This window comes from Numenius arquata, chromosome 1 (assembly GCF_964106895.1).
Source record: "Numenius arquata chromosome 1, bNumArq3.hap1.1, whole genome shotgun sequence".
Classification (NCBI taxonomy): Eukaryota; Metazoa; Chordata; class Aves; order Charadriiformes; family Scolopacidae; genus Numenius; species Numenius arquata.
This window is the reverse complement of record NC_133576.1, coordinates 52,131,646-52,152,445: the sequence shown is the minus strand read 5'-3', so window position 1 is coordinate 52,152,445 and position 20,800 is coordinate 52,131,646. Positions and strand designations below refer to the sequence as shown.

At 34.7% G+C, this 20,800-nt stretch overlaps 1 protein-coding gene across 1 annotated transcript in view; it reads left to right on the top strand.

Annotated features, from left to right (window-relative positions):
* The first annotated feature begins 505 nt into the window (after nt 1-505).
* Nucleotides 506-20,800, top strand: part of IL1RAPL1 (interleukin 1 receptor accessory protein like 1) — a 670,379-nt gene continuing 650,084 nt past the window's right edge. Inside the window, exon 1 of the mRNA XM_074147306.1 lies at nt 506-587. Within this exon, the coding sequence (XP_074003407.1) occupies nt 506-587 (82 nt within the window). The remainder of the gene's footprint in view (nt 588-20,800) is intronic.

The window sequence follows — 20,800 nt, the reverse complement described above, 5'->3', positions numbered from 1 at the left end:
TGTGAATCTTGTGCTGAATCTGTGGAATTAATAAATGGAAGCAAAACTAATGAAGAAGGGCATTATTTTCTTTTTCCTGTTTGTGGGGAGGAGAAATAGTTTATATGATAAAAAGGAAGAACTGGATGTTATTTTGCAGGATTAGTGAAAAAATCACACTTTTTTCATAAAATAAATTGATCAAAGTTGTTTCATTCAGGAGGTCTGTTAAAGTTTTAAGAAGGAGCCAATTAATTTTCAATACAGAGACAAAATTTGAACTAAGGTTCCAGGGTTAAATGTAGTGTATGCATGTGTTTGTTTTATGGTGATTTTAGTTTATGTATTTTTTTCAGGAACAATAGATCATTTTTGGTGCATTAAATTGCTCACAAACACTGTATTCAGCTTTTCCACAATGCCAGTATTAGGATTAGTTACTTCAAGGTTGTTTCAGCACCAATATAAAATCAGTGTTTCTTTCTTCTTTTTGCTACTTTAGGAAGCAACCACAGAAAGACAGAAAATGAAAGCTCCTATTCCCAACTTGATTCTCTTGTATGCTACTCTGACTCAGAGCTTGAAGGTTGTAACCAAAAGGGGATCAGGTAAGTAAATCTTTATCTTTGTGGTTACGATGTGGTTTGGAAAAAAGTGCAAATGTATACTAAGATGTTGCTATGGTGGTTTGGAACATAGTTAAGAGGATTTCAAAATCTGCAGCAGAAAAAGTTAGTAGCGTCTATATATTTTTAGACTATATTGTGTCCTGTGAACTTGATGAAAAAACCCCAAAATTTTAAAATCAGATATGTAATGTGAAATCAATGTCACAATTCATCTGCTGAAGGAAAGTTATTCCCGGAACTACTTAACTTACTTGAAAGACTTTGTTGTAGTCAGTGTTGTTTTACTAGATTTAGATTACTAGATTTATCTGTTTGACTATATACTTCATGGCAAAGAATCTCTTGGAAATTAAGATAATGCAATTTTGGTTTAGGCTACTGATTTTTGTAATACAACAAATAGATCAAGCACATTAAATCTAATAACCATGAAAAGTGAACAGCAAAATGTGTTTTTGAAAGGGCTGCATGATACATGGTTGAGAAGTTTAACTCATCAAAGAAAATACAGGCAGTTTTTCAGAAACCAAACAGAGGGCGACATGTTTACCAAACATCTTTCATACTGTTACTATAGATGAATTATCTTCATATGTAAATAAAGGGAACACCAATACTGAGACAGTTGGGTGGTTTTGGGTTTATATTTGTCTGTCACCCTGAAATTCTAATTTTCCCCTCTTTCACTTTTCACTGGATAATGAAAAAAATTATAGGATACTACTTCTGCAAACTGTCTTGCTCTATGGCACTAAAGGGCACTAAATCCTTAATGGAAGTGTCATTCCCATGTTGGTGGAATTAGTTAATTACATTTTTTGTTACTAGTCATTTTCCTGTTGGCTTTGGAGTGTTTTAGGTAGCTTTTGTTGTACTGTTTCAACAGTCTGACTCTGATTTCTTTTTATGTTTTTTTAAATCTGTTTCCAACTGGAGTTGGTTGGTAGTTGTAAACTGGTGCTTAGGGAGGACACAGGTCTTTATATGTTCTGCAAAACAGCTTAAAGTATAGCTTGTATTTTCAATGGATTGTATTTGTAACAACATTATGAAACTGATTATGTCTCCAATATTTTAGTGATTGGAAATGTAGATGAGGGAAGGCAAATAAGGAGTACCACTATAAAGTAAGGCATTCCTCAACCAAGACTTGAGATTAAAATATTGTTTGAGTTATTTAAACTGGAATATATGGACTGTGTGCAGAGCAAAGGAGTTGGTGATGTGTTGATGTGCTTGTAATATGATGTTGAAGCTTAGATATTACAGATATCCTTTGAATGTGTCTGGGTGAGGTTGTTCTGTTTAATTGAGAGTTAATGCTTGTAAACTTTAAGTTGAGGCCCCTTAATCCAAATTCAATATAAACATTATTGTTCATCTTGCAGTAACTTCTACAATGACATCCATTTTTAAGGAACTAAAAAAAATAGTCAGTGGTCAGATATCTGTTGCTTGAATTTGACAATATTAAGAACTTGGGTTGTCTTTGCATTTATTTCATCGTTTTTTCCTGTATCCTCTTCCTCTGATTAACCAATGCAAAGAAAAGTGGTAATTACACATTTTAGTTTCTGTTTGGGAAAGTAAGATAATTGCTGTCCAGCAAAAGAAAGAGCATACAATACTTTTTAAGATGTGCAGAATGTTCTCATCATGATGCTGTAATAAAAAGGAAAAACTGTAATGGGAATCTTTGGATCATACCTTACTGTAACATGGGGTTATTGACGTTTTCACGTGAGATCTGCTTATTCTGTATATAGTTTCAATTAGCTGTATCACCAAGACAGCATACTGTATGTGCAAAGGAAAAATCTCTGATTTACTAAAATCTCAGGTCCTGCTGCCTTTGGTCGTGTTGTTTAGTGACTTCAGACTTGAAGAACTTCCACAGAAGCAGGTGGAATGTAATAACGTGTGTGATGCTGCTTGGCTTGTTTTTGTTGTTCTTTGGTTTGGTTTGGTCCTCCCTCAGTGCTCAGGAGGCCTATTTTGTAATCCTGAAGTGTTTCTACAAAGAAAACCTTATTTACTTTAACAGAAGTTTTAGGAAAATAAGATTCACTTATCCGTACTATGAAAATAGAAATGGCTTTCTAAAACTAATGCTACTTACAATTGGAAGTCGGAAAAAAAAATCAACTTGGAAAATAGAACTGTAGTTTTATGTGAACTTGTTAACCAGAGGCAGAGGATGATGAAAACATGGCTTATGTCTTTTTCATCAGTTCTACATGTGAGTTCACTTTGTTCTTGAAGTATCAGCATTAAAGTAAAACATACAGCAAAATAAAGATGTTGGTATATTTTTATACTTATTCAATGTTACAATTATAAATATGGAGTAGTAGTATCCACCTTTCAAAGATTTGTTGCTTTAATGTACTTCCTTCTCTGTTATGAATTAAATGAATTAAATGAATGTATTAAAAGTAAAGAAGTTGTTGCATTACTATGCTAAAGAGTTGTCCTAATTGTGACTTATTTCTTCTAATTCACTTTTGTTGAGCTTATTTCTAAGTACCAAAGCTGAAAACACAAATCTTTTGTTCTTTATATATTTAACTACAGTATTTTATGTATTTTATTTATTTTTATGTTAAAGAGATCTATCCTTGGAAATATGTCTTTTCTATACTGTCTGGTAGACTTTTCCTGCTAGAGAACTTCAGTTCTTTTCTAAGTTTTTTTATCAGCTGTGCTAAAAAGATAGTGATTAATAAAAGTATGAGATTCTCCATCTGCTAGAAATACATTTCCAACCACTTCTGTGATCTGTCAAGAACATGAAAACCTACCTGCAGAAAGTCAGTGAGGATTCACATCATGCCAAAAAATGTGGAACAATTTGTAGGCTCAAATTCTGGTTTTATTTCTAGAAATGGATAACAATTATGACCGTCTATTGTCTTTCAGGATTGAAGTTTTATCATATAATTAGCTGTAAGTGTAAATAATTAGGATCAATATAGTATTCTTGTCTTTGTTTGGATTAACTGAAAAACAGGTTAAAAAAAAAACATTGCAAGAGAAAACTTAGGTTGAGCTATGTTGGATTAAAGCTCTAATCGTGAGAGCTGTCATTTTGCAAAGCACTTAGATAACATTACTTAAAAGCAGTCCTTGAATCTTTCTACCACTGTGTACTATTCATCAGTTAAATATAGTAATATAGGGTGAAGGGAAGAGTATTAATCAAATATTTATTACATTAGCAGGAAAACATGCTTTAAATTAGCTTGTTCACAGCTGTGTGAAGTACCTGTTTAACACTTTGTCTTGTATGTATGATTCTGTTTCTATCTGACAGAAGATATAGCTTTTTTTCCCAGTTAAAATTTTAAATTATTTTTGTAATGCAGTGAACAGTTTCAGATTACTCTTTAGCATGGAATGGATTTATTTTACATTTAGAGCATGTAATGTTTGTTACATAAGAATGGCTGGATGAGCAGTTCCAGTAACAATTCTATTAATACGTGGGATGATGCAAGAAGCTTCTTCCTATATCCACACATGCGAAAACTAAATTAGACTTAAGCACACATAAACTTTTCCTGTGAATTATATTTGAATGCACGACACCTACAAGTTGTAATGCCTTCTCAAGCAAGAAAAAAGATCCTTTGCCTTAAGCTTTGCTGTTCCAACCGCTGACTTCAGAGCAGATGTAATGGTTGTTAACTGGGTATTTTTGGTATTCAGTGAAGTCCCCATAAACTTCTGGAGAGGCTTCAGAGCCTGCAACAGTAGCTGCAAAGATGAACTCTCATTTGGCATACAATGGATATCAGATGTGATCCACTAAATGGGAAGCTGACTCTTGCACTACTCCTCAGCTTTTTGAAGTATCTCAAAGCATCTCGCTTCATGAAAAAATTTCTCTGATCACCATGTCCTGCTTGATGCAAAAGAAGAATAAATACTTAAAGCCTATATATTTTGTTTCGTTCAGCGCATGGGTTTACTGGAATTGGCTTAAACCTCAAAAGTGTAGGAAATAATGCCTGTTTTTTAGCATGATGCCGAACTTCACATAAATTTACATATGCTTAAAAAGTGCGTAGATTTACTTTTTGTGCAGTCCACTGAGTGTCTGTTGCTCAATGCAGTCCTTGATAGTATTTTGATAACTTTATGGTAATACATTTGTAAATGATTCTTTCAGTGACTTTTCCTGAAATATTCTTTTTCATAGTTTGAACTAAATTGTAAATATCTTTTTTAGCCAAGTGGTTTTACATCCTTAGAAACTTAGGTTTCTTAAAGACTGTTTTTTCCAGGTTGAGTGGTATTTGATCACTTACTTGTGGTGAAGAGTTTTTGCTTATGAATTATTTAATATTCATCAAAGAGGAAGTAGGTTAGGAAAGAGAGCCTCATGCTGATCTGTACAGATTTTTTCATTATAACATGTATGTTGAATAATATACCTGAACACTGCATTGCCATCTGGTGGTTTTTTCCAAGGATGCTGAATAGACAAAGGAAATAGTGTTGGTTTTTTTTTGTTAAAAACCAAATCTGTTAAAAGAGACAATGGGGGTAAAAGGATGTTAGAAGATTTTATTACATAAAGAATTACAACTTGATCAGTATAATTAGACAGTATTAGTGTAGTGGCATATTATACGCTCACATTGCCTAATAGCAATCTGGTGTTGCCTTGTCTCAAAAAAGGTGAAAGTTGCTACTACCGTCTGTCATTCTCTGTGTTTCTACAGATTATTATACATTATGAGTTAATTAATATTCTGTGTTCAGTTCTGCTATTGTGAATGGAAATTTTCTTTTCTAGGTCAAATTTATTCTATGTTGGAATAATTTAACTGGAAGGACAATCTTTCCAATGATGGGTTATTAGGATATGTATGAGAACCTTCACATCATTATGATGAAATTAAAGTCTATAGATCTATTTTGTCATGTAGCATTCTGTTTTTGATTTCTATTATTTCTGTGCCTTAGCTATTAAGAATGAATATGGGTGGTTCTAGTTGTTCTACTTGTATGATCAACATTATGAAAAAAGGAAGTAAAGAGCTTTGACATTGCGACATTGGTATTTCTGAATTTTAGTTTGTTTTTTAGGAGCAAAATATGAATTTTAACTAGGTAAAAATATTTTTTTTTTTTGTTCTAAAACTAGTGCAATTCTGAGGAGCAGACTGGAATTATATACGAAAAATCTCAAGTAGTTATTCTGTTTGAAAAATTCCACACTATTTAGAGCTATAAGCTGACATTTTTCTAAATTATGTCCTTCTGTAAATTTTTATGAATTATTTCTCATGTAAGAATTAGTATATTTTAGAGAATAATATCAAATGTGTAAAGGGTATTTCTGCACAAACAAGGCAGTTTTCCTTTTTCAAAAATGTTTCTTTTAACTGGAAAAGGACCACGTGATCTGTACAATGTGGGCCTTAACATCAACAAAGCCAAGATTTTACACCTCATGTCAAATGTCATAATGAGAACTCAACAATATAGTAAAATAAAAATAAATAAAAAATAAAATCCATAGAATGAAAATTCTTCACCTGTTCTATGTGTAAGAAATATATCTACAGAAGTGAAGACAGCCTGAGAACTCTTTTAAGGTAGGCAGAAATTTTGAATTTAGTTTACTTGTTTGTATCTGATGATTGAGTTGTCACTATTTTACAGAAAACAATTTAATATTTATATCTAGAATCCAGGTTAAGTGGCAAAATCGCTTTGAGAAATTACACACAATTAAGTGCTGAAGCTTAGCAGAGGTCTGGTACCCAGTATTTGAGCATCTGTAGGTTTTATTTATTTTTTTTTATAACCCTTCTGGAGGAGACTTGGTGTCCTAAGTACATAATAATACATGTCATCCTATTCTTAGTGTTTTTCATTCGGTGATGTCATTCTCTTTTTCATGCTGGCTGTGTATTAGCTAAGCGGTTTTTTTTTTTGGATCCTTGTCAAAAGGTAATTAGTTGATGAATTTCATATTGGATCTGATATGCACTGAATAGTAATCAGATGGTTCAAAAAATGAATGAATAGACAGATATCTGTTGTTCCTTTTCGTATACAATTTATAGGCAGAACTTTCACATACACAGTTCTCCAAGTACGCTGAGCTTGGAACAAAGCATTTACAGCAATTAAAGGATACGCTTCTTGTAAGCCATAGGAGTTCGTGTCAACTGGTATTAATGACCCCTAGCTGTTTTTTTCACTCTGTTACAGAATGTTAGTTTTCCATTATTAATTGTTGAGGCTTGTGGCTTGTTGGGTGGTTATGCAGAACCTGAAATAATATTTAGAGTATATCTATTTCTATCTGATGTACAAGATTAACCTCTATGAGCAAGTATTTTAAGTTGAAACCATTAAGACTACTGTTATTACTTTGAAAACCTGTTTCAGTTTCTCTGTTTGGTGACAAGAAGCCAAAGTAGAGTGAAAATTGGTCCTGAGCTAAGATGTATCATAGATAAGTCTATATATGTATACTATATACATATTCTATACTATACGTAGATAGTAGGGACCTTTCTTACTGCATTTGGGGGATGAGAATATTTTTGCATCATGACCTGATTAAGAAGTGAACCTTATTTCATATGAGGACTGTTTCAAAACACTCATTTTGAATTGGCATATAAATATGCAGTCTTCTTTGTGGTTGTAGCTATGAGACTAAATGGGGAAAACTCTGTGAAACATTTTTCTTTTTGAGGGAGAAGAGAGAAAGATGAGGGGAAACCTTTACAGTTAAAACCACAATGGAGATAAACACAAAATCATGTTGTTCATCCTCAGGCAACTTTCATATGTCTTATCTATTGAATTCTTCCATATTGATTTTATTAACAATAATATTCTTCCACTTTTTATCCTAAGAATAAAAGATGTTTTAGTTTACTTTTTGCACCTTTTTTTTTCTGATTTAAAGATGGTTGTTCCTTCCTATTTTAATGTCTAGTAAAATCAATACATCGTGTATAGTGTGTGTCAGTGGGGGAGGGTGTTACTTGCTTTCTTACTTGCACATTTCTTTTAAAGACAGAAAATCTTCAGCAACAATACCCTTGAATATATAGTAATAGGGTTAACTGAGATGAATGCTTATGATTGCTGGGAGGGAGATCTAGAGATGTGAAGACTGTGTAAATGCACTGCCGCCTTCAACCCTTTCACTTTGTCCTGAACTTTTGCTACCCGTCAGACAGAACCGTGAGGCCTCCTGGAATTAATATTGCTCACTGAAAAGTTTAATGGCTTGCTATTTCTACATGGTACCCAGATGTTAAAATGGCGATTAGTGTCCTTGAGCTTATTTAGACAGCAAAAGTATCTATATCCCCATCTTGCAGCCAATTCTGGCAAAGCCATTTACGCCAGTTTTGATATGATCCTCGATTTCTTTCTTCATTTATGAAGGAAAAAACCCACCTGATTATTGTTAGGAGAAAAGGCATGACCTGCTTATGGTGAATGAAGGTATACTGGAAGAAGGTAGGAGTTAAAAATTAACTTGTTTAGAAAGGTTTTTCTAACTCAGGAAATTAGAGAGTTCCTTTAGTATGGTTCTGAACCTCTTTTTTTCCTTACAAAAACTCTCTATGGGAAGCATACATTTTTCTTTAAAAGAATAATTTTTTACAATACTGCATGTTTCTTTAGCCACAGAAAGCTGTATGTGTTGCATTGCTATGGAGTAATTTTCAACGAATAGTTTTCATTTGAAAAACCCTGAAGAATAATCTTGTTGGGAAGAACACTGTTTTATTAGTGAGCTTAAACAGATGCTTGGCCACGGGGATGGTCCAGCTCCAATTGTCTCAACTTTATTTTTTTAAGCTAAGGATACTGTTCAATATGTCAGATGAACAGCAGTGATACAGATTGTTTACTATAGGTGGTTGGGGGCTATATTATAAAGAAAGAAAGAAACAGTTCTGTGTCACTAGAGGATGTGGGCAATAAGGAATGATTGCATTGCAAGCATAAATCCTCTGTGACACATTACTTGTTTTGGAGATACTGTGGAGGCAGTAACTGTTACTTGTCCTGTGAGCATTTATGAACAGGATGGCTGGCATTTTAAAAATAGTTATGTGACCTTTTGTTGTTGCTAGGATCCATACTGATACTTTTCAGAGTCCTGGGAGATGTTGAATAATACCACAGTATGTGAAAAGACTGTCTGTGTAGTAGCAAAGGGTCAATGTTTTACAGCGTGCAATACATATTAAGAAATGACTAATGATAGTAAAGGAGATAAAACAAAATCTAAAGCCAAAAGGACAGTAATAGATATTCTTACATAGTTTGGTCATTGAGTTTTAGTAGCTGTTTAGAATGACTCTCTGCTTCCACAGTCCCTATTTTCCCTGGGGAATGGTTAGCAGTTGTTTCACTGATTGGCATCTGTTGGCAAATGGCCTAGAAGATGCAAAAGAACAAGTGACCTTTGATCAGAAATAGCTGTTGCAGAAGATCTATTTATTTGAATATTACTCTGTCAGTTTTATGTATAATAATGACTGTTGAGAATAAGAAGACAAAAAAACCTCAAGGACAAGTAGTGGCCATCTGATAGATTTGTCTTTTTTATTTAAGTGTACTCAGTTGTGAAATATTATTAAAATATAGAAATAAGAGCTGTGATAATAAGTTTTTCCCATAAGAATATGTTTTGTTGCTACACTTAAAGCAAATTAAAATTGATGAAATCTGTCCTAGATTAAAATACTGACTTGCTCTTTCTGAAAGATGGAGGGAGAAAGTGCTATCAGTGCTGCATACGCAGATATGTGGGAAGCAACTTAGCATGAAAAGAGAAGGTCGTCCTTTAGATTGCAGTACTGAAATCTTCGGCCATTCTTGCTCAGACTTGTTTTTGCTGTTATGGTCTTTATTTCAAATGCAAAATGCAAACCATCCATCCTCACTTCAGGATTTATCTTTTTACCTGTTTTTCAAAACAGTTTTTTGCAATTATAAGGAGAGTTATCAGACTGCTATAATGGTAAATTATGACAGTTATTTTAGTAGAAAGATGAGTGCTTCTGTAATTTTCTTGCCTTGCTTTGAACAGTTAACTCATTTCAGGAAACTGTCGAGTGTACAGATGCAAAGCAGACAATTGTGTTGTAGCAATCTGCAATTCATTCATAAGAGGAATCCGTAAATTACTCTTTTTCATCCTTGGTAAAAAGGAGCCATTTTTATTTTCTTTTAAATCAATTTTGATTCCAATTAGAATAGTTCCAACTGATAATTCCAGTTTTATTTACGGAGTCATTTAGGTTGGAAGGGACCTCTTAAGATCATCTAGGTATAACCCCCCTAGTTCAAGCAATGTCAGCTACAGCAGGTTGCTCAGGACTGTGTGGAGCTGAATTAAGTGACTTCAGGACTGTTCCTTAAACAATTTTTTTAAAGGAATTTCGGCAAACCTTTTAGAGGCTATATGTACATGCTGTAGTCCCTGACCCTCAAATTTTGCAGATTAGAACTTCCCTGAACATCTCTCTTATCATGGGTTGTCTCATCTCCTTGTGGAAACTGTGGCGTGTTCAGGATGGTAGCTCTGAATTGCTCTACTGTGGAGTTGCTACATACCAAGGAAACACCTGGAGCTCTTCTAAAATCTGACCTACCTGGAGGCAGCATTAGTTAAAATTACTTGGTACCTGTTCAGGAAGTTCAGTTTCTTTCACAGTAAATTATTTATTTCTTGGGAATTACAAATGTACTCAGGCTCTATTGAAACATAAGCCAATTATTGAGGCATGTGTTAAGCTACATGGAAAAATGAGTGTACGTACTGTGTGTTTTACCATTCCCTTGCCACCTCACTTTTAACCGTAGTTAATATCCTTGGTAATACAAGAAACATAGTATTTTCTTATGGGAAAAGTAATTGGCCAATACTAGGCATACTACCTTCATTCATTTTTATATAATTCACTATGATCTTTTTTTTAATGAGGTTTGTCATAGTAGGTAGAACAAAGGCAGTGACTTGTGATATGAAAAATTAAATACCAGGCCATAAAGTCAACTTTTCTAAGTAGCAACATACATCGGTTGTCCAGGTAAGATGAGCACAGCCTGAAGTAAAGCTGTTGTTAATACTGTTTTTTTTTCAAAAGCACAAGGTCAGCTTGTCTGAAACCCCAAATTTTCTGCTCAATATCATTGGCCATTTAACCCAGAGTGGATCCTGAAGACAAAACAGAGAGATGGGCAAGGAACAATGCAAAATCTCTCTATATATGTATCCATAGATATCTGTGCCATGAGAAAAGTCTCAGTTCCTTCCTAGGGATGCTGTTAAGCTGTTGCATAGGTCATTGCCTGGGTGCAGCACAGCAAAAGAGGGTGGAAAACATGGATACTGTCAAACTCTGAGCACTTTCTAATCAAACAGGCTGAGACAAGTATGACAAGGAGTTCACCTGCCTAATGCATATATTGTGATTTCACAAGGGGCCTCCTGGAGGCCAACGAATGCCCTGCTTTCATCCTGCTGACTGAGCCAGACCACTTTAAGCGCTTTGCAACAAAATAACCTTTTCGTAGTGTAGGTTTATTTTTGGTAAAAATAAATATAATTTATTTTTTTATAATTTGAGAGACAAAATCAAATTTTAAGCTTTGTGTTTTTCTAGGATATTGAATAAGGGTCAGTAACAGAACATTCTAGTTCGTTAATAAACATTTTTTGAAGCAATTATTCAGAATTGTGAGCTGGTATAATTTTACAAATACGCATGCATTCTTTTTATAGTATACTATTGCTGTAAAGTTTTAGCAAAATGTGACTATTAATGGATGAAGTAGGAAGCTTAAAAGACAGAAAGTCGGGGAAGAAATCATAGGAAACCATGTTTGTTAGAAAATGCATCTTTATTGGGAAAAGTAGCTGTCATGTCAAGGAGAGGAGGAAAAAATTGTGAAACACTTCAGCCAAAATGTTGTCCATAGCATAATGCCTTGAAGCATAGAATGTTTAACTTATTTAGATTTAGTTCGCTGGTGGCTTTGAACTGAAATTATTTTCTTTCCCGCTATCATTTAACACTTTCATCTACTGTCTTTCCTTCTGAGTACTTCAGATTACTATAAATACAATTCTCTAGCCCTTGTTGTCCATCTTACAGGACACTTATATAGGACCTGCATGCAAAATCCACTTATTCATGGATCAAAATACAGGCGTCACAAAATTTTTGAGGACCTTTGAAGAAAACAAAAAAATATTTCTTTTCTGCCTGAACTCATGTGAAAACATGCACCTCAGCTGCAGTCTAAAGGCTTGATGAGTTCACAGCAATTAAACCAATGCATGTCGTAGCAGTACTTGACTTAGACTTTTGTGGGTGTGTGTTAGATTACTTATAATAAATAGTATCTGTTAAATTCAAAATAGTAATCTTGAGAGCAGTAACATTGTTAGTCCATTGCTAAGTTGCTGTATTAGGCCTTAAAACACAACATTGCATAGAACAGGTGTCAGAGGGTAAAAAACCTTATTATTTACAAACCTAGGAAATTCATCATTAGAACTTGAAAGGGTAGTTGTTACAAAAATAGATTTCTTTGCTTCTGATTATTAGGAATTATAGAATAGGATGGCTTAAATTTTTTAATTGTAACAATTTTCTATATATATTTGAAATGTATTCCATAAAAAACCACTCTGAAATAATGCATATATAAGATCTGAGATATATGGAAAACACCTATTATTGCTTTTTCTCAAATTTTCAAAGACAACAAATCCATGACATAGTTTAGTCTATTAATAAATTTCATTGATTCCCTTGAAAAGCTGCCAGCTGTTACTATCATGTGAACTTTTTTTTTCCAGTTCCTAGTTAAATTATCAGAGGTCTGTGCAATGACGTAAAAATGATAAGATGATTTAACAAAAAAATAGTGTCGACAGGGTGTCATTTAACAATCTAAAAATATATCAGTGTAAGAATTTACTACAACAATACATCAAAATGCAAGAGCTCATTTTCCCATCTTCCCCCCCCCCCCAAAAAAAAAAAGAAAAAAAAGAAGATACTTAATCTGTTACAAAAAGCAGAGGATAATTTTTAGGAGGTAATGCAGTAATTGAATTCCAGTGTGATTACACTTTTGCAGTGCCTAGAGAAGCTGGTAGCTCTCCTTCACAATAAGATTCCACTAAAATGCATCTGTCCTTGCTATCATCCGAATAGTGCAGTGGCATCTGTAATTCAGGATGAACTTAAGAGGACTGAGATTTTATTTATATTTAACCAGGTGGAGTGCTTTATTCATTCATGACTTTGTTTGACTTTGTCACTGTTAAGTAATGCACGTGTAATAAACCTGCATTTCAAAGTAGGTCACGATATTCTCATACATGTACAAAGCCAGCATGTTCCGTATGTGTTTGGTATTGAAGACAGTTATGCTAAAATGCTGCTATGGATACCAAATGTAGAGTAGGTCCTACACTTAGGACTCACCATAATTCTTACCTATAAATGCTATTGTTTTCAGTGGGGAGAATCATTCTGTCCCGGTTTGAAGTAAAACCGAACCAATTTTCTGTTCTGTAACTCTACATCCTAGCTAGGCCTCCTCTAACTCTCTGAAATTAATGGCGTATTGTGGAGAAAACTGCTCATTCTCAGAATGATAAGACCAATGTTTGTGCTCCATGCCAAGGAATGGTGAGCAGGGAGGCCCTTGCTTATACTTATTGCTATAACAACCAAGGTCAGCCAATTTCGTTATTTGCCCCCTTAGAGGGTCGGAAATGGAAAAAACGTAAAGAGGTCACATCGGTGGGGAGGAGTGGACAGGACAGGTGACCCAAACCTGACCAACTGGGGTATTCCATCCCATCTGCCCCATGCTCAGTATAAAGGCTGAGGGATCAAAGGGTCAGCCCCCTTCCTGTGATGGCCGACGTCCAGAGAGGACTCTGTCTGTTCATCTGCCTTTGATCCCGATCCGTGTGTTCCTGACTCCAGAGCTGGAATCCAGTTCCCATTCATCACTGAGTCCAGTCTGGGACTTCCCCAGTGCCTGCCGGTGACGTGACTGTCATCCTGGGAGCTTGATACGGTTTTGTATATATTGTATCTATTTCATTATTTTCTTCTTTATTTTTATTTTAATATTAATTCTTCATTAAAATAGTTTAGTTCATTCTAAACTTCTGAATCTCCTTTATCTCTTTCTCCTCCTCTCTCCTCTTTTAGGGGGGGAGAAGCGGGGGGAGGGCCATCTGTCGGTCAGGTTTTGGTAAATTCAGCCAAAACCACGACACATTCATTCATTTCAAACTGTGCTTGAACAAGACTGTTCAGCAGAGTTCTTTTCTCACTATCAATGTATTGTGTGTTTGAATCATAAAATTTTCCTTTCTGGTAAGTCTAGCCATAAGATCAAAAAAACACCAACAACTGAAGTTCTGTGCTAAGTCTCCAGAATTAATAACTGAGGGAGAGAAGAGAGTTCATTTATTTGGTTGGTTGGCTGGTTGTAGTAGTTCTCTGTGACTCATTCTTTCACTAAAAGCTAGATGAGGAAGAAATACATGTTCCATAGTACTTAAGGACTTTTTCCCATTTCCTTCCTTAAAAGGTATAGATACACAAGGTAAAAGATGTAACAAGTTATTGGTGGTTGCTCATCACTGAACAGCAAATTGTTAGATGTTTCTGGGCTGAGAAACTCTAGAAAGGATTTGAAAGCTGGTTTTCTGTGCCAAGATGTATTCATCAGCTTCAAGGTATTGACAATTGTGATCAACAGAGAGAGAGGCCTCTGTCTCCCACACATAATCTCCTACATACCTCTAGACAGTGCAACAACTATCCTCCTCAAAAACATTGCTGTTGAGGATTTTATTTCCAAGTTCTGAATTTTTTCAAGCAGAACTTTAGGTTTATTTAAACTGAAAATCACAGGAGTCTAGTTTTCTGATAGAGACAGTTGCACCTGTCAGTAATAGGAACTCTTGGAAGTGAATTACTGTGACACTCTGCCATGTAAATTTAAACGTGTCTGATTCTCTAATTGCTTACATCAAAGCTGCTTTGCTATGCTCTGAAAACTTTGCAGTTCCTTTTTTTTTTCCTACCTGCAATTATTAAAAAGAATTTAATTCAATTTATGTTTTATTAGGTTGATTCCATTAATATGTTCATTGAAAATAGCTCTTTATTTTCTCTCCCATTTGGCTGATCTTAATTTCTAGGCCAAATTTAGTATGAAGGCTTTAAATCTTGTCTCCCTCTTACGGGAAAGGTCAGACATCAAGTTCCATCACACTCGAGAGAGCAGAATAATGTGTTATGTATGTTTTGTTCACAGTCTTTCATTGCTGTCATGAATTCTCAATGACAAGACACATGTGAGAGTAATTTCTGTTTACATTTATTTCAATCAAAGCAAAGGTGAACTTGCCTTTTTCCCTCCTTCTTGAAGACCTATTTCTTTCTTGCTGGGCTTTAATGTGTGCTTGTGGATTATTTTAGGTGTTGGATTTCTTTTTTATTATAGTTAGCTTTGTTGGAATTACAGGAGCATAAACCCTAATCAAAATATGAATTATTAAAGTTGTCTGTGTATATGAAAAATAAACAAATAGGGAATTGGTAAGATAATTTCCATTTGAGTGAGGTAAAAATGGAGAAAATATTTAATCTACCACAAATTATTTAATTTTAGCTACTGTTAAATCTGAAGTTAGTTTGTAAATTTATAACTTTAATGAAATAGTGGTATGACAGGTACTTGTGTAATGTTACATTTGTTATTTTGTTCCATTTTTACTTGTGAGGGTTAGTTCAACTTTAAGATCCATTTTCCCATCAAAATACATCAGAAAACAGTACCTTAAACCTATTGATAAATTATGCGTATGGAAGAGAACTTTAAAGGTCATCTAGTCTAACCTCCCTGCAATGGGCAGGGACATCTTTAACTAGATCGAGTTGCTCTAAGACCCATCCAGTTTGACCTTTAACGCTGCCAGGGATGGGGTACCCACATCACCTCTGGCCAACCTGTTCCAGTATCTCACCACCCTCATCGTAAAAAAAATTCTTCACACCCAGTCTAAACCTACCCTCTTTTAGTTTAAAACCGTTGCCCCTGTCCTGTCACTGCAGGCCCTGGTAAAAAGTCTCTCTCCATCTTTCTTTTATGCCCCATTTATATATTAAAGATTGTAATAAGGTTTCCCCAGAGCCTTCTTTTCTCCAGGCTGAACAACCCCAACTATCTCAACCTTTTTTCATAGGAGAGATGCTCCAGCCCTCTGATCATCTTTGTGGCCCTCCTCTGGACCCACTCCAACAGGTCCATGTCCTTATGTTAGGGGCTCCAGAGCTGGATGCAGTACTGCAGGTGGGGTCTCACAAGAGCGGAGTAGAGGGCCAGAATCACTTCCCTCAACTTGCTGGCCACGCTTCTTTTTATTCTTTTCAGGTATCTTCTCAACAAGATTTACAATGGTATTAAAGAAAAAAGCAACCTGATGCATAAGTAAACTATTGGAATACTCTTTGAGAAACTTTTCAGAAACAGATAATGTAATGATGATAACTATATAGAAATATTCCCAAATATACTTGTCGTGGTTTTGACCAGATTAACCAATCAGAGCGACAGATGGCCCCTCCCCCCCCCAAGGAAAAGAGAGGAGAGGAAGAGATAAGAGAGATTTATGAGTTTAGAAAAAACTAAACTACTTTAATGAAAATATTAATAAATAATGAAATAATAAATAATAAAAAAAAGAAAGAAAGAAAAAAAAAAAATACAGTATATACAAAACCGTATCAAGCTCCCAGGGTGATGATCACGTCACCAGCAGGCACAGGGGAAAGTCCCAGGCTGGACTCGGTGATGGACAGGAGCTGGATTCTGGATCTGGGGTCAGGATTGCTCGGATCGGGATCAAAGGCAGATGAACAGACAGGGTCCTCCTCAGATGTCGGCCATTGAAGGAAGAGAGATGACCCTTTGATCCCTCAGCTTTAATACTGAGCATGATGCAGATGGGATGGAATACCCTGTTGGTCAGTTTTGGGTCACCTGTCCTGTCCGCTCCTCCCTACAGGTGTGACCCCTCTACGCTTTTCTGCTTCCGACCCTCCAACGGGGCAAATAACAAATTTACCTGACCTTGGTTGTTATAGCAATAAGTAAAAGCAAGGGCCTCTCTGCATACCATTCCTTGGTATTATCAGGTCTTATCACTATGAGAGCGAGCAGTTTCTGAACAATATGCCGTTAATTTCAGAGTTTAGTTAGTTAGAAGAGGCCCAGCTAAAAAGGAAAAATTACTGAACAGAAAATTAGTTCTGTTTTACCTCAAACCAGGACAATACTAATTGTAGTAGAATTAACCACATGTTGAAAACATCAGCAAGAGTTGCTTACAGAAGAGTAATCATATAGTATCATATAGTGAAAGGAGAGGTGGTTTGTTGTATTACTGTTCTGCACAATGCATCTTTATATTTTTGTTATGACGATATGGTTAAACAGAATGGTTTAAATAAAGGTCTGTGAGGAAATGCAACTAAATGTGAGATACGTAACTGGTGTAGTTTTCCTGTGCTACAGTTGTTAGTAGAATTATATTGAAGTGTTTTTTTGATTGACCACAATAAAAGATTTTTTCAAATGTAGGTGGTTTTGTTGGCACAAAGATTTAGGCATGAGCTGAAGCTGGCAAAGTCAAGTACTTCTGATGTTTCCCTTTTCTTTTTCAGGATAATACTGGTTGGAAGAGACCTTTGGAGGTCTCAAGCTTAAAGCAGGGTCAGCTCCAAGATCAGGCCAGGCTGCTCACGGCTTTATCCCTGTGAGTCTTTTAAAACCTCCAGGGACAGAGTTTGCACAGATTCTCTGGGAAATTGACTCAGCTACTTTTGGACTCTTGCCTTCTGCTAGGGCTTTCCCTCGCAAAATAGTCTCTATTAGTTCAGAATAAGCTAATGCATGAATTAAAAACAATGCCTAATATAGACCCCCAAGTCCAAAAATCCCCTAAGGAAACAAGAAAACATGCAAAATTAGTTAGTTGATAACAGGCCTGATCAATAGAACTCATCTGCAGTAAAATACCATAAACATTTTAAAATTAATAAAAATAAAAGCAAATTAACTTTTTCCTTAAAAAAGCTCATGATGAAATCAAAAGAGAAAATTTAATATTGTTACTTCAACTTTCTGCATAATGTTTCCATATGTATGCTTTTCTTTTATCTAAGCTAGTGGAAATAAAGTTTCTGATGTGAATAAAAACCTGATGGACCCCTCCATTTTTTATTTTGTTGGCATATAAAGGTATTTAATTTCATAGCAATACCTTCAAAATTTATGATACTAAATGTGGAATTTTTAAAAAACTCACAATTCTGATTTCTCTAGTGTATTAGTGGTTAGAGTAAGACCTTTGAAACACAATGTGTAATTGGGAAGAATTTTAGAGAATTTTCAAAAATGCTTTAAATTTCATAGTTCTTTTGATCACTAGGAAAATATGTTCTTTTTAATTCCCTGAAGCATAGCTAGCTCTGTCAATAAAACCTCTACTATCAAAAAACTGGTTTAAGTTGATACATATCTAGCGTACTAGAATATATTCAAACAATGAATTGAGTAAAAAGCTTAAGTTTTCATTAGCTAGCTTGTATGACTTTCTGAAAAAGGGCAATAACAAGCATCATTATACTTTGTATTTGAAAAAAACCCTAACCTAAATAACTGCAAAATCAAAAACATTTTAAACAGACAATACCAGTTATTTTTTTGAGAAATTCATTATAACTCTTAATTAAATATGTAAATTTTAGTTACTTGTAATGATAATGTTGTAGCTGTTGTTTTGTAGCTGTAGCAATTGTAAAACTGGTTGTTTAAGGATATAGACAAGGAAAGTTTTGTTAGGAATTAGATGAATGGGTGCTTTGTTGAAGAAGGTCTTCTTTGTGACTGTCAGGTCATCTGGGGAAGCAGATCACCTGGAGGACAGTGTATAGAACTCACAGATGTACTGAAAAATAAAATAAATTGTTAAGGGGTTAACCAAAATTCAATGGAGACACTAATTAAGGTGGACTGTCATGAAACTTTTCCATTTCTATTGGGCTTTATAATTCAAAAGTAACCATGGTCAAGTTTACAATTCCTTAAGAGTGAGTTATTGCTGTAAGGAAGACTTTCGTGTCCCTGAGAAACATAATTTTTCCATTCTTCAACATGCAAAAGCTTAGTTACCTTGAATATTGTGTAATTTATGTTATATTTACCTGCTTCTCCTGTACAGAGAGACTAAATATTTCTCAATGTTATTTTTCTGCACATTATATTTTTGCATATCCTAGTTTTTCTAATAATATATTATCTATACCTACATGCCTAGGATCCTGTTTTCCAATATATGGTTTAAAACTATAGAATTATGCAGATTGATGGAAATTGTGGCAGCATGGGGGGACAGAGAAGTTCCAGCATGGTTAGGGATGTTGTCTGTTTCAGATTAGATCGATGAATAATTTTTTTCATGGTAAGCATTAAAACATTTGTAAATAAATCTTGTCCACAATTCAATTTTCAACAGCATTTTAATCTATAATTTAAATTATTTTTTTTAAAGAGCAAAAATAGAGCTTTTTGGGTCTTCTGAATGGGATGTTTCAGCTTCTAGTACCTTCTTCAGGACTCTGCTGGGTATCTATAGGATATCATGCTCAAGGATGGACCACTGAGACAGTGGTCAGATTTTGTGGGGTTTTCTTTGTTTGTTAGTTTTGCTTTTCTTCTGAGGTTGTCATTCTGAGCTGTGTCAGCTCAGAAGCTAATCACGGGTAGTTAAATTGATCCTTATATAGCTAAACTTAGAGTCTTAAAGAAGGGTTGAATTGCTTACACTGCAGAAAAGAGATAAAGCTCTGGCTAGGGGTAGGAGAGGAGGCGATTTAAAAACAAAAAGACAAATCAAAATGAAAAAGTGATTTCTGAATTAATTTTGTTTTCTGTAATATTCTATTTTCTTCAGTTCCCAGGACAGTTATAGATCTGTGTCTTGAAAGACACTTTAAAATAAAATACAAATCTGATAAACAAAACAGTCCTAAAGCAGAGTGGTTCGTGTTTAAAACTGGGACTTTGAACTGGTATTTATAAGTGTTCATTTACTGACGTTCAGTCTTGGCTGAATGCAGCTAACATGGGATTATGCAGAGCTGATTTTTTAAAACAAAATCTGGATGAGAAACTTTAAACTTGGCTTAACTGCAAGTTCCACACAGAGCATCAGTGGCATGAATCTGCTACACGTGAGAAGGATCCATCTAAAGAACCAGCTGCAGCTTTGGAGAGAGAGAGGCATAAAGATGCAGCATTAGTTTGAAGAGATCTCCAATACAATAATTTGGAATATATTTTGGAAATATATATATTTGGAATATATAATTGGAAAATATTTTAAAAAGACAATTTTTATTTACCAAATTAGGTACTTCCATGAGGAATGTATATTCAAAAAAAAAAAAAAAGCAGGACATAGAACAAAAAAAAAAAAAAAAAGAGAACATAGAAATCTCAATATTTAGTTTACCGAGATAATTTCTTAGATTTTAATTAAATGCATATTAATGTTCTTTAGCTTTTCAAGTGTACTCTTTCTTCCTTTCTGGATATTCATTTGTTTCTATACAACGATAGCTATCCAACAATCCAGCTCTTTTGGCAACTTTCCCCCTTCACTTTTGAGTTGTTATTGAGCTCTCAACATGACAATCTCTGTGAATAGGATGTACTTCCTCTAGATCCTTTTCAAGATCACTGCTCTTGACAACCACATTCCTCAAAAATCTTTAGAAAAGGTTCACAACAGATGTAAATAATTTCTGTTTCGAGAAACTCAGTAGATTTCCAAAGAATTGTATGCCACTTTGTTCTTTTACTTCAGACGAAACGAAATGGCGAATTCCTCATCAATTATAGCCCTTAGGGATCACCTATATATTTTTAAACAGCCTGAACTTTTATATACTTTCTCCCAATAAATGATTCTGGCATTGTATTGCCTTTATTAAGCATAGAAAGTGCAATAGTTTAACATTATTCATTATTTCATGAGCATTATTTCGTGAGATGCCCTAGAGGCATCAAAATTTGGACACCTG